This window comes from Hyperoodon ampullatus (genome assembly GCF_949752795.1).
Source record: "Hyperoodon ampullatus genome assembly, chromosome: 15".
Classification (NCBI taxonomy): Eukaryota; Metazoa; Chordata; class Mammalia; order Artiodactyla; family Ziphiidae; genus Hyperoodon; species Hyperoodon ampullatus.
The window spans coordinates 88188916-88201652 of NC_136928.1; the positions used below are offsets into that span (position 1 = coordinate 88188916).

Consider the following 12737-nt stretch of genomic DNA (forward strand, 5'->3'; position numbering starts at 1 on the left):
AACCCTCAAATTCCATTTAAAAATTTCTTAGTATGTCCAGGCAATGCACAAAATGTTGTGAGTTTGACAAAGATCAATAAATATATCGTCTCCTATGTCTGAGACAGAAACATAAATCAACGGAAACAGCACATGGCGATGTGCCCTGTAATCCATGTAGTTACAAACTCCACCAAGAGCCCTGAGGTCGGGAGACACTAACAGAATAGTGAAAATATAAATTGAAGATGAGATATTAATTTGTTGTATTTTATCTATAAAGCTTTTATTATCCATAATTATGGACTTTTCACAAGCACATTTCTAAATGACTGTAATTTTGTAAAGGCAATCTGTGAAAAAAAGAGTAAAAAATAACAGATTTGGCTATTCCATAATTCTCAGAAGAAAAGTATTTCTCCACCTAAAATCAAATGGTGTAAATTAAAACCTCTCAATTCAACAACTATGAAAATGCATATGTTGCAAACAACTTTACCTATTTTTTTTTTTTTTTTTTTGCGGTACGCGGGCCTCTCACTGTTGTGGCCTCTCCCGTTGCGGAGGCTCAGCGGCCATGGCTCACAGGCCTAGCCGCTCCGCGGCATGTGGGATCTTCCCGGACTGGGGCACGAACCTGTGTCCCTTGCATCGGCAGGCGGACTCTCAATCACTGCGCCACCAGGGAAGCCCCTAATTTATGTTTTTAAAGCTGGCTGTGTCTGCGGTGTAAAGACTGGACTGTGGGAGAGTGAGGCCAGGAGGACAGAGCCGTCTTATCCATCGAGGGATGGGCAGGGCCGGGGCGCGATAGGTGGCGGGCGCCGTAGAGACCTCCCCACCCTGGAAGCCGGAGTTGCCAAGTATGGAGTTTCTGGAAAGCTCCTCAGGCAGCAAGGAAGAGAAACCCCGGTGCAGCCTGGTTCACATGTTTGGGTTCAATCCTGGCTTGATTCCCCCAGTCAGGGAGGCTACCTGCCAAGAACTCACTTTCTCCCTCGCCCCTGCCGCTCTGCAGGTGCCAAGTACCCTCAAGGTGGCAACAGGCTGCAGTCATTTTCCTCACACCCTCCCCCAGGTCCACCCAGAGAACGGGGTCTGTTTCTTCACCTGACTGAGTGCCTGCGAGCCAAGGGCTGCTTCCCTGTTAGTCTGCAGACACACGGCAGGATGCCAAGTATTAATTCCATTAATTCTGTGTCTTCAATCCACAGAGAATTCAGGATTCCCTGATTAGTGTGAAAATAAAGGGAACCTCATTTAAGATGGAAACGGGAAGCAAAACGGGATGCGCTCAGACAGGTACCACTCGGGCTCTCTGCAGACCCAACAGGAGGAATGGCCTTACTTAAGACCGGAAGGGGAGGGAAGATTTTCTCCCCGCCTGGCAACAGCCCAGCCAATGAGAGACTGTCACCACTCATCCAATGAGAAACCACCACTGTTCAGCCAATGAGAAATCACCACTGCCCAGCCAATAGGAACCCCTCAGCACCCTTCACTCTCCCTTTCCTCCAATGGACTTTCTTTCAAAGCAGCTCTTTCCACTTCCCCCTTTTTCTCTATAAAATAACACGCTCCTGTCCTTTGCCCAACTTGCCTGTGGTTTTGCCATAGATTATGTGTCCCAAGCTGCAATTCCTTTCTATTCCGGAACAAAGCCATTTAGCTGGTAAAATTACTGGCCGTTTTGTTTTTAAGGTCCATGTGAGCTAGAAGCAATCAGCACCCACTTCTGGAGCTGACGGTAGAGTGAGCATCTGGAGACCCTGATTTCTCAGAGGGGCAGGGGCACTGTCCCCTCTGTCCCACTCCATCCAGTGACGTCCAGGACACTGTCCCCCTCCGTGCAGGGCAATGTGCCCCTCTCTCTCTGGGGTCCAGGTCACTGTCCCCTTCTGTCTCCCAGAGTCCAGGTCACTGTCCCCTGTTTTCCCCAGTGTCCAGGTCAATTCCCTCTGTTCCCCGCCCGAGTCCAGGACACTGTCCCTTTCTGTCCCTGGGATCCAGGTCACTCTCCCCTATGTTCCTAGGGGTCCAAGTCACTCTCCTGAGCGATACCCCACGCCCCCAGCCCTGGGAGTTGCAGGGAGAGAAGGCAGGGACGCCCACTAGCCCCCAGTCCTCCGAGCTGCCATTTATGAGAGCCCGCCACATAGGAAGAACTAAAATGTCCCTCCCGCAGCAGCTCGGGGGGGAAAATCAACGCTGGAAGATACTCGTAATTCCCTTATATTTATTTTAACACCACGGAATCTCGCGAGATTTGAACCTGGTACCGGGAACTGGAGATATCGCGAGATGACAGGGTGCCGGCCGCTTCCGGGCACAGCAGGCATCGCGAGAAGTGGAGATAACGCGAGAGTACACCAGAGGACTTCTTGACCTATCCGGGCGGGGCGGGGAAGACGAAAAGGTGGTGGTGAGGCTGGGCCTTTCCGGGGGCGATGCCGTCTGCATTCTCAGTCAGCAAGTTCCCCGTCAGCATCCCCGCCGTGATCACGGTAAGTCGCTGCCTCCTTGGCCGTCAGTTCGGTCGCTGTCGGCTGGGGCCTCTCCAAATTTCCCAGCCTCCGCCGGGGACGCCGGCGGCGCCGGATGGGAGGCGTGGGTGGGGGGTGCAGGGGCGGGGCCTGTACCTGGGTGGGCGTGGCGTGGCTGGGGGTGCCGGGGCGTCGGGGCGGGATGAGATTGGAGGACCTTCAGGGCTGCCGGGATGCTGAGGTGCGGGGCGGTCGGGGGTCGGGGGTTTGCGGGGAGAGCTGGGACCTCGTGGCGGCGAGGAGCGGGGAGGTGGGCCGTCCTGGGCTGGGCTGGGGGTCCGGGTGGCGTGGACCCGCTGTGGGCACAGTGGCAGAGCGCGGGCCGCTCCCCCAGCACCCGTGCCCCCGGGGGACCTGAGCCTCAAGGAGGGCGTCTGAGTTCAGGGGTGCAGTCTAGCCCACCTCTAGAGTTGAGCGGACCTGCGGTCGCAGCACTATCTGGAGGGCAGGGTGTGTGTCAGAAAGGCGGGAGAAAACCACATCTTGCAAGTTTGGGTGGCCCAGATTTCTGAGGCTTTAATCACTGCTCTGAGGAACTGGTAGCTTTGCCTCTGGGGGCGACCGAGTGCATCCCTGAACCAGGCACCACTTTTTCATCTCCCCGTGGAGGAGGGTCTTTAGATTCTCCAGCTTGAAGTGCAGTTCTGTTCGACAAGTAGGAAAGCCTTCAGTCCTGTGTGGAGGGACAGCCAGGCACGGCGGGTGACAGTCCCTGGACGTGGGTGCAGTGGGGGGGATCCCTGTTCCCCCTCCCCTCCCCGTGTCCTGTGAGGCCTGGCGGGCGCTCGGGACGTGCTCAGAGGAGAGGCAGTGTGAAGCCTGGTCCGGTGCAGGTGGACCCTGAGGAGGTTCTGCCCTGTGTCCTCCAGCAGACGGACTGGACGGAGCCCTGGCTCATGGGGCTGGCTGCCTTCCATGTGCTCTGCCTGCTGGTCACCTGCTTCTCATCCCGGAGGTACAAGCTTCAGGTGGGGCACTTCCTGTGCCTGGGTGAGTACAGTTTTGCGGCTCAGATCGCTGTGTGCTGCGGCAGTGCGTGTGCCTGTTCTCTCTGTAGCCTCAGTGATATGTGAATGTATTTGTAAGGCCTCCCAACTCTCCTGTCTTGTGTTCTACTTTGATTGCAGGCCATTCCCGTATTTCACTTGTGGGTACTATAAAGATAAGGTACATTTTAGATATTGGATTTGAAAGGCGTCTCAAGCACCTGTTGTGTTCCTGGGAGGGTGCTGAATACCAGTTACACAAATGAGAGCTGGGTTTGCTGAAACGCTGACTCTGTACAAGAGGCTCCTCTGGGGGCTTAGCTGCCCTCCCTGCTCTGGGAGGGAGTGCAGACCAGGAAGGAAAGCTCTGTGGTGCAAAAATAACACACCGCCCGAGTCAGTTTTGAACATAAGATCTACAGGGTTTTAGAGAAGGAACAGAGCTGTGTGGAATCATTGAGAAAGATTTCACAGAGCAGGTAAAGTCACGGTAGGGGGTGTAAAGAGTGAGTAAAATCTCGTTTTCTTAGGGTAAAGGAACAGATGTCTGGCCCAGGCCTGGCATCTGGGGCGGAGGCAACCGGTGAGAGCACAGGGGCGACGGACAGAAAGGGTCGGTCAGGTGTCAGAGAAACCACATCCTGATGCTGACTAGTTAGAAGTATGTTCAGACAGGAAAGGTGGGCCAGGGCCTCAGAGGCTATGCTGGGCTCTTAATCTAGTGGACGTTGGGAAGATGCTGAAGATCTTGCTTGGTAGTTTAACAAAGTCCAAAAACTCATCTTAAATGTGGTTTTTCAGTTGGCCTTGTGCAAGGTGGGAAATCCAAACAAGAGGTCGTCTTAGGACAGGCGCGAAGCAGCAAGCCTGCATCACAGAAATAGTCCTGATGGTCAGGGATGGATGTTACTTCATTTCTTTATGTGAGAGCCCTAGTAAGGAACGCGAGGGGTGAACAGGACAGACGGGCTCCTGAGCCTCGTAGAGCTGATGGGGCCCCAGCATCCACTGAGTAACCACAGCCCTGCTGACCATCATGGCAGGAAAGGCAGGGGCACCGTGAAACCCTGGGAGGGGGCCGGACTTAAGTCACTGCCCTGACGTTTAAACTGACGGGGGGAAGGATGCGGGGGAACCAACCAGGCAGCAGGCGTTCGAGGGCCAGAAGGGACACTCCAAGCCCCGGGAATAATGTGTGCAAAGGCCCCGAGGCAGGAAGCACAAAAAAGGTGATGGCCTCATCCACAGAGCCTCATGCAAGGAGCCCATACTTGAAAAGCTTTGTGAACCTGGGCGCTACGTTTGGGTTTGTTGTTTTCAAGGATGAACAGAGGGTGACTCTTTTAGCGTGGGGATGATAGATGCTGGTCTAAGTGCGTTTACACATCTGATGGCCCGTTTAATTCTCAAAGCCACAGAATATTCGGATGTTATTTGCTGCAGTCTTACAAATGAAGCACAGGCTGGTTCACTGCTCCCCCAGCTCCTGAGTGGGGTGCATGGTGGATGCATCACGCTGCCCTCTGGGGAGGTGGCCCCACCTGTGCTCAGGCCTCTCTTCTCCTCTCCCGTCTCCTTCCTTTGGCTTCCTTGATGTGTGCCTCCGGGTCCAGTCGTCGAGGGAGAGGTCAAGGATTGCTCCCCCCCATTTCACCCCAGGAACCGGAGGGTTTGCACATTTTTACTAGTCTGAGGTTCCTGGTGGCCGTCCTCCCTGTCCTCCAGCCCCATCCAGGCCCTGAGCAGCACGTGGTGCCGGGCCAGCCTGCGGTCCTCGGGCCTCCCCACACGCCTCCAGCGCTCCCCGCGCTCCAGGTGGGACTGCAAGGGCGGACAGGGCTGTTCCCTCGGCTCCTGTCCCCTCAGGTCGGTGCTCCCTCCGTGTCCTTGCTGCCAGCAGCACTGGGGGGTCCAGGCAGCCAGAGGGTGCAGGCAGGTGGCCTTCAGCTCTGGTCTCAGGGCCCTCAGGTTCCACTGCCAGCCTTGCACCCGACATGTGACCTGCGGGGCAGGGGGAGGTTGGCAGACGGCCCAGTGCGGCCACTGTGGTGTCGGGGCAGGAAGCCTGGTTCCCCCGGCGCCGCTCCACTGAGGGCTGCTGGCCTGGTCTGTCCGAGACCACCGGACTCGTGTGTCACCTCGGGTTTCCTTTCTGTGTAATGTTCCCTCACGTTATATGTGAAATAGAAGTTATGTCTCATCCAACGTGGCATTGTTCTGTTACGTGTATGTTACGTAGCGTGTTGTGAAGGATGTCTAAGGCTGTGGCGCTGGGCTGGTCCCCTGACTTCTCACGTGGGCTTGCTTTCTTCTCAGTGACCTTAGTCTACTGTGCGGAGTACATCAACGAAGTGGCGGCAGTGAACTGGAGGTGAACGGCCCCGGGCACGTGGACCCTGTGTGAGACCGTCCCCGTCAGCGGCAGAACACACTCAGCAAGCCCCCAGCTCTCGCTTATAAAGCAGCCCCAGCACCGTCCGCATCCCAGCCTCCTTCACGATGAGCCTTGGACGGTGGTCACCGTCCGGTCTCCTCGGTCACCGTGGGCCCTGGAGGCCCCCCCCGAACAGAAGCGCTCTTGTCTGTGACGGGGAGACCGAGATCCACCCACGATTTACCTGGTCCTGAAAACGCTGGTCCCCGATCTCCGGGACACCGGCCATTCTGTCCCCGCCTGCGTGTCCTTTCCTGCTCACACACCTGGGCAGCCCACTCCACGTCCAGTGAGCGCTATAGAGTCGACCCTTCCCCTGGACCCCCCTTCCAGAACCGCCCCAGGCCTTCTGCTCCCTCGGGGCCCGCAGCTTCTCCTTCTGGCTTCTCAGGATGGGGTCCTCGCAGGTCAGGCAGGAACCCTCGGGAGGCTGGAACGAGTCGGCAGGGGAGCGCCGCCGTCCCTGTGTCCCCGCAACCCGGGGGACGACGTGGCCTGATCAGCACCCTGCCTCCCGGGTCTGCCCTCGGCACCCTGACTGCACGGGTCTCAGAGCAGAGTGACAGCTGCGCCCCGGCCGCCGTGCCCTCCCGGCGGCTTCAGGCCCCTGTCGTTGGGTCAGGAGCCCACCCTCAGCCCCCGTCATGACCCGTCCCCCTGCTTTGTCCCTTCCGCTTCTAATTAGGACGCACATCCTGACCACCCCTCGCTGGGCTCTGTTCACTGTGGTCCCAGGGTGATGACTGTGTCACTGAGTCAGTGACGTAAAGTTCGTGTCCTGCACTGCCACTGAGAGGGACACTGGGGGCAGCCTGGCCTGGCCACGCTGTGTCCCCTTCTCCGGGGGCTCGGCCTGAGCTTGCATGGGGGCCGCAGTGCCCCTGGAGGGTCTGGGGTTCGTCCCGCAAGGGGTTAGGAGGGTCGCCTCGTAAAGGGACTGAGGTCGCCATCGTGTGCAGGCGGGGCTCTGCCCGCACCTCGTCCTGTGTGGAGGGGCTCCTGAGACAGAGTATCGCGAGAACGCTGTGTTGTGACGCTCCGTGATCTTTAAATCTTTCTTGAAACAGGTTGTTCTCGAAATACCAGTATTTTGACTCGAGGGGCATGTTCATCTCCATAGTGTTCTCGGCGCCCGTGCTGCTCAACGCCCTGGTCATCGTGGTACGTGTGTGCCAGGGCTTTGGGCCTCCGTCCTCCTCACACGGCCTGTGCCCACTTCTGACCATGTCTCTGCACGGTTCTCTCCAGGTCCTGTGGGTGCGCAAGACCCTGACCGTGATGACCGACCTGAGGACCCTGCAGGAGAGGAGGAGGGCGAGGAGGAGACCCAAGGAGGAGTGACGCCTCGGAGCCGGCCCCGCGCCAGCATCTTCCAGACCCCGTCCGCTCCCGGACTGCACTTAGAGCAACTTTTAGGACAAAGTTTACCGCACGTCCACCAGGGCACTCGCCGGGCCTGCAGGGGCTCCCGTCTCTCCAGTTAAATTGTGAGCAAACAGAGCCGTGCACGTTGCCACGCGTCCACAGGACTCCTGTGACCGTGTGGGCTACCAGACATCTGTCGACGTGGGGACAGTGACTGAGTGAGGGACAGTGCCATCCACGTGTGGGCACCTCCGTCACCCCCATCAACTTCCATCACCTCCATCACCCCTATCATGCCCGTCACCCCCATCACCTCCATCACCCCGTGTCACCTCCATCACTCCCTGTCACCTCCATCACCCCCTATCACCTCCATCACCCCGTGTCACCTCCATCACTCCCTGTCACCTCCATCACCCTGGTCTGGTCTGCATAGTGGTGGCCTCTCCATGTGGTGCTGCCACAGGACAGAACACGAGGGGCTGCCTTGCCTTTCATCCAGTTAGAGATGTGATGACACTCGGAGGCCCTGGGTCGGGATCCACAGAAGCAGTGGCTGGATAAGCCCCTTGAGTTGTTTTTTGGAAGAAAAGTTGCAAGTAAAAACAGTCAACATTCACCTGTTTCCACTAACAGATTTTTTCATGGCAAATACAAAGATTGGTTATATTCCTATGTTCCACCTTCTGTTTACCCTTTGGGTGTCCTGGGACATGATGCTGTTGGTTTATCGGAGCAGGTACACTATTTCTCTTGTGATGTCCGCTCTGTAAACCAACGTCTGTGCAGGACGCCCGTGGTCTTGTCACACCTGGGGCTGCAGCTGGAGGATGACAGGTGATCAGAGCACCTGTACACGCACAGCGTTCGGTAACGAGGATGCTGTTGGCTCCTGATTTGGGTGTAAGAAAACTATTTGTGAATAGTTACCATCACTTTAACAAGATAAGTGAAATACATTCATCAGAGTTCAAAGAGAAAAGAAAATTTGTTCATATGAAAGCTTTAGAAGCTCAAAAGGTGACACTTTGACAGATTATGAAATGAAATCTTGAAATCCAGATATATAAAGTTTTTATAGGTAGTTAGAAGCTCTCAGTAGAGAAACTATTTCCTGAATTTTGACATTAGTTGTAGAAGTGAGTAGGTAGAATTTCCTAGATAAATCTACTGGAGTTCTCAACCTGAGATTTTTTCCAGTCCCTCCTTGATGTCTTAAACTTCTGTATTGAACGTTTTAAAAATCGGCTTAGGGGCTTCCCTGGTGGCGCAGTGGTTGAGAGTCCACCTGCTGATGCAGGGGACACGGATTCATGCCCCGATCCAGGAAGATCCCACATGCCGCGGAGCGGCTAGGCCCGTGAGCTATGGCCACTGAGCCTGCGTGTCCGGAGCCTGTGCTCCGCCACGGGAGAGGCCACAACAGTGAGAGGCCCGCGTACCGCTAAAAAAAAAAAAAAAAAAAAAAAAAATCAGCTTGAAAAAGAGCATCTCATGTGAAGTCAGAGTTTAAATTTCTTGTACCTGACAGCATGCCTCATTGTGCATTTCTGGAAATTTCCAGTTCAGGGTGTCTAGTGGTCTCATGGCTTCAGAAGAGTCCACTGCATCCCGAGTGATTTACTTGGAGAGCAGGGCCGAGCTGGCTGGTTCCCTGTGAGCGCGGTGCCCTGGGAGCACGGGTATGGTGGGAAGGGCTGAGGGCGCGATGGCTGGTCCCCTCCAGCCGTGCGGTCAGGCGGGGGCCCAGGGGACAGAATGCATGGATGGGAACATCCTGGCCTCGGCCACACAAGCCAAGGAGGTTCTGGGGCATTTTCATTGTCCATAGTTATTTGGGCTGTCTTAATATGGGACTGTCTGACTGAATCTCAGTTTTCCTGTGATAGTAGTGTAATAGCATTGTTAACTTCGCATAAATTTGGCGTTAATGGCATATCAACCTAAAGACATGACGTGGGCCTTTTCGTTCACTGGTGTGTGCAATTTTTTTGGAACAGTTTTGTTTTCATAAACACTCTATTTTTTAACTGTTTGTAGTAAGTTCACATTCAGTGGCTAAGTCAGTGTTAACAAATATTTCTCTGTTCTCCTGCTCGGGGAAATCCTACAAGCCAGAATTGTCCCCAGAGGGTTTGGGGTGTATGAGCCTTGCTGTTTGGGGCACTACAGGAGGGGTTCACAGGGGGCCTCCTGGCCCGTTGAAGGAAAGCATATCCCCATTCCTGGTTTCCTGTGGTCCCTTCTCACCCCAAAGCTTTAGTGAAAGGGGGTGGATTTGGAGCCAGAGAAGGATGCCCGGTGATGTTGTTTGGGCATCTGATGGAAGTTTGTGTAAGTAAATGAAACCACAAAACATTTACACATCAGCTAACATCTACATGAAATAAATAAGCAAAACTGTAAAGATGACAGTGTGTGTGTGACTGTTTTGAACTAACTGCGTGTCACTTGGCTGTCACCTTCTGCTGGCATCCTTACAATCTCGGCAGGCGTCCGTGAAGGGGTGTCAGGGCCACAGTCTCTTTCTGACGGGTTCGCTTGCTGAGAATTGTGGTATAAACCACAGAAAATAGAAGGTGTTACCATGAAGTTACTCAAGACAAGCTTTTTGCTCTTTAAATCGTGCTCTGCAAGTTGTTACTGATGTCATAGTTATCAAACCAAAATAGTAAATTCAGTTTATGTGAAATCAGATTTGAGTGTTAAAGTTACATGCATTTAATAGTAAAAGTTGCAAAGTTGAAAAAAGTTGTAAATTCAGTTTATATTTTGACAGTATAAAAGTTTATCCAAGAATCTCTCAAAACATACTTGGTATATAATTCAAAGGTCTAAAATTTTGAAATACATTTAGTAGAAATTTGTGGGATTTTGTTCCCTTTTCTGTGGCGTAGCATCCAGTCTCAGTCATCACCTCACTTCCTTTCGTAGCTGGTCGCCTGCTTAGGTTGGGCTAGTGACCAGGGGACCTGTCTCCCCAGCCGAGGGGTGTGTGTGTGTGACAGAGGCAGAGCGTCCGCTGTTTATTCCCTGGAGTCTCCGTCTGGAGCAGAATAGCTGACACTGAAAACGGTCAGAGATGGAAGTTCAGCTGCAGACAGGATGGGTTTGTGTTTGCAGAGCTGTCACATCCGCACCCTGGGGTCTTCACACCGTCCTGGGAGTTTTAATACCCCTGTTCCACAGCAAATTAAAATACACAATTAACTTATATTCCAGAACAGGAGCCACAGAATATTGTGGAGTTCCACTCACTAGTGCACGTGATTGTAACGGTTAACGTGTTCATGAAAAACTTCTCGGGAGTCGTGTGTGTGACGTGGGTCCAGGGAGGGTGCTTCCCGTGCTGAGTCTCGGCCCCGCGGAGGTGCCCTGGGAGTAGCTCCTCTTTGTAAGATCCCATCTCCTGCACGAGGAGTTCCCAGGGTCCCAGGGGTTTGCTTAGAAGCGTACAGCGTCACTCCCTGGGAAACAAGACCCCGGTGGGAAGGGTCTGCCTTACTTACTTAAGATCGCTGTGAGGACCAAAGCATCCGACTCGTGTTAGATCTCCCTGCACTGCCCTCGCTGGGCTGGTGGTAACGGGGTTTATCTAACGTCAGAATCGCCTGGAGCCCCCGGGAGCTGGGAAGCCTCAGCTCTCCCCAGGAACCCAGTAGGAGGACGCGGACAGGTGACCACAGGGCCAGGAGGCTTCTTTGGGCAGGTCGCAGGCGGAGCCCGACCTCCGCTGGTTCCACCGCGCTGTGAATCCTTTTCTCAGCCTCCGCTCGTGTTTGCACATGCGGCCCCCAGGGGGCGCTAAAGCACCGTGTCACCGCCAGAGGCTGAGTCCAGGCCAGGCGGCCTTGCCTCTAGGGGTGTGACGTCTGCTGTCCGGGCTGAGGGCACCGAGCGGGACCAGGGGCTCTGAGTCCCTTTCTTCACGCGAACTAGGTTAACAGCGTCCAGACTACGTCGTGGCCCACGCACACGTGCACACAGGCACACGCAGGCGTCTGGAGGTCAGGAACGCGCCCTCCTGTGACACGAGGGCACAGCGCCCAGCCGCACCAGCCCGGCCCCGCGTCCCTCCCAGTCAGTCAATAAGCACGTTTGCTCGTGAACTGTCGTCTAGTTTCCAGGATGCTCTGCAGACAGAGCCAAGGAAAGGGGTGCCGTGGCTGCTGCAGGGGAGTCTGTGGTCGCCGCCCGGTAACCCCCAAGGATGTGGAAGCAGCAGGTTCAGTCCTCACCACCCAGCCGGGCCCTGAGGCTGAGAACCGCGGGCTCCAGGCCTGCCCGGTCTCGGGGGCCCCGCGGTGGTAGACGTGAGCTGGAAGCTGATGGAGTGCTGGTCACCTGCCTGGCCTGAGGGCCTGACCCCCCCGTCCTCAGGTAGAGGAGGAGCTCAGCCTGGACCCGCCTCCCTCTCCTCCGAATCCCTGTGTCGGTCACAGGCCAGCGCTGAGTCCGGCACGGCCGGACTCAGAGTCCCAGAGCGTCAGATGGGGACTTTGTCCTTGAATCTCCAGCTCTGAGCGTCCGCTCTGCCCCTAAGTGGGACCAGCCTGCTGTCTGCTTCCATCTCAGCAGCTGTTTACACGTGTTCTGCCTGAGCTTGGATGCCTGTGTCGTCAGGACACAGCAGGGACAGAGCCTCTGAAAACGCAGCCTCACGTGGGAGCAGCAGGATGGCCGGCAGTCCCGGGTCCCACGAGTTTCTTTTAAACGTGTTCCAGCAAACGGATGCTTCTGTTTCCACAGTTAACATTTAAGTTTATGTTTCAAAGTACAGTTCTCAGTCTAGAGATGCCAACGTTTTTTCCCTACATTTTCTACAATAAAACTAGAAGGAAGGCTAATAACTGGAATTGAATCTACATGGATTGGAAGCAACAGTGAAGGCCGAGGACAGGGCTGCCGAGACACACGGTACCTGTGACGTCCATCGGGGGTGCCGGGCATCCAACCTGAATCGTGATTTCGTGAAACGAGCAGGAATTCAGGGAGAGGGTCCCAGAGCGCAGGCCACGGCCCACTGTTCTGGCAAATGAGAGAAGCTGAGGTCGTGGGCTCTGGGGCTGCAGAACCGCCAACTCCCCGTTGTCTTAGTTGCCCAGGAGTTTTCACAACAGTGACAGGCCAGGTGATTTATGACCAACCCTAAAAGAGAAGATGTGATCTGGAATTTACCCAAGATTCAACCTCAAAAACAATAATAAGGTAAAGGTTGGTTTGGTTGTTTGTGTCACAATAAAACGGCTAGAACTTCGGAGTTTACATGCCAACTGATGTAGGTAACAACCCAAACTGCAATTTTAGGAGAAGACAAAGCTTTTCCATGAGAACACATGAAAGGTTAGTTTGTCTTTGCTTTTTTTCACTTATTGGCTTGCCTGTGTTTTTTTAACTTGTTTCAGAGTCTTTGTTGAAAACATCAGCACT

At 54.7% G+C, this 12737-nt stretch overlaps 1 protein-coding gene across 1 annotated transcript; it reads left to right on the top strand.

Annotated features, from left to right (window-relative positions):
• Positions 1 to 2426: 2426 nt before the first annotated feature.
• On the top strand, positions 2427 to 7976 carry TMEM18 (transmembrane protein 18; the record flags this gene model as incomplete). Its single annotated transcript, XM_079720587.1, has 5 exons — positions 2427 to 2483; positions 3392 to 3512; positions 5825 to 5879; positions 7010 to 7103; positions 7191 to 7976. 5 exons carry the CDS (start codon positions 2427 to 2429, stop codon positions 7281 to 7283), a joined length of 420 nt encoding a protein of 139 aa, XP_079576713.1. The 3' UTR covers positions 7284 to 7976.
• Between the last annotated feature and the right edge of the window lie 4761 nt (positions 7977 to 12737).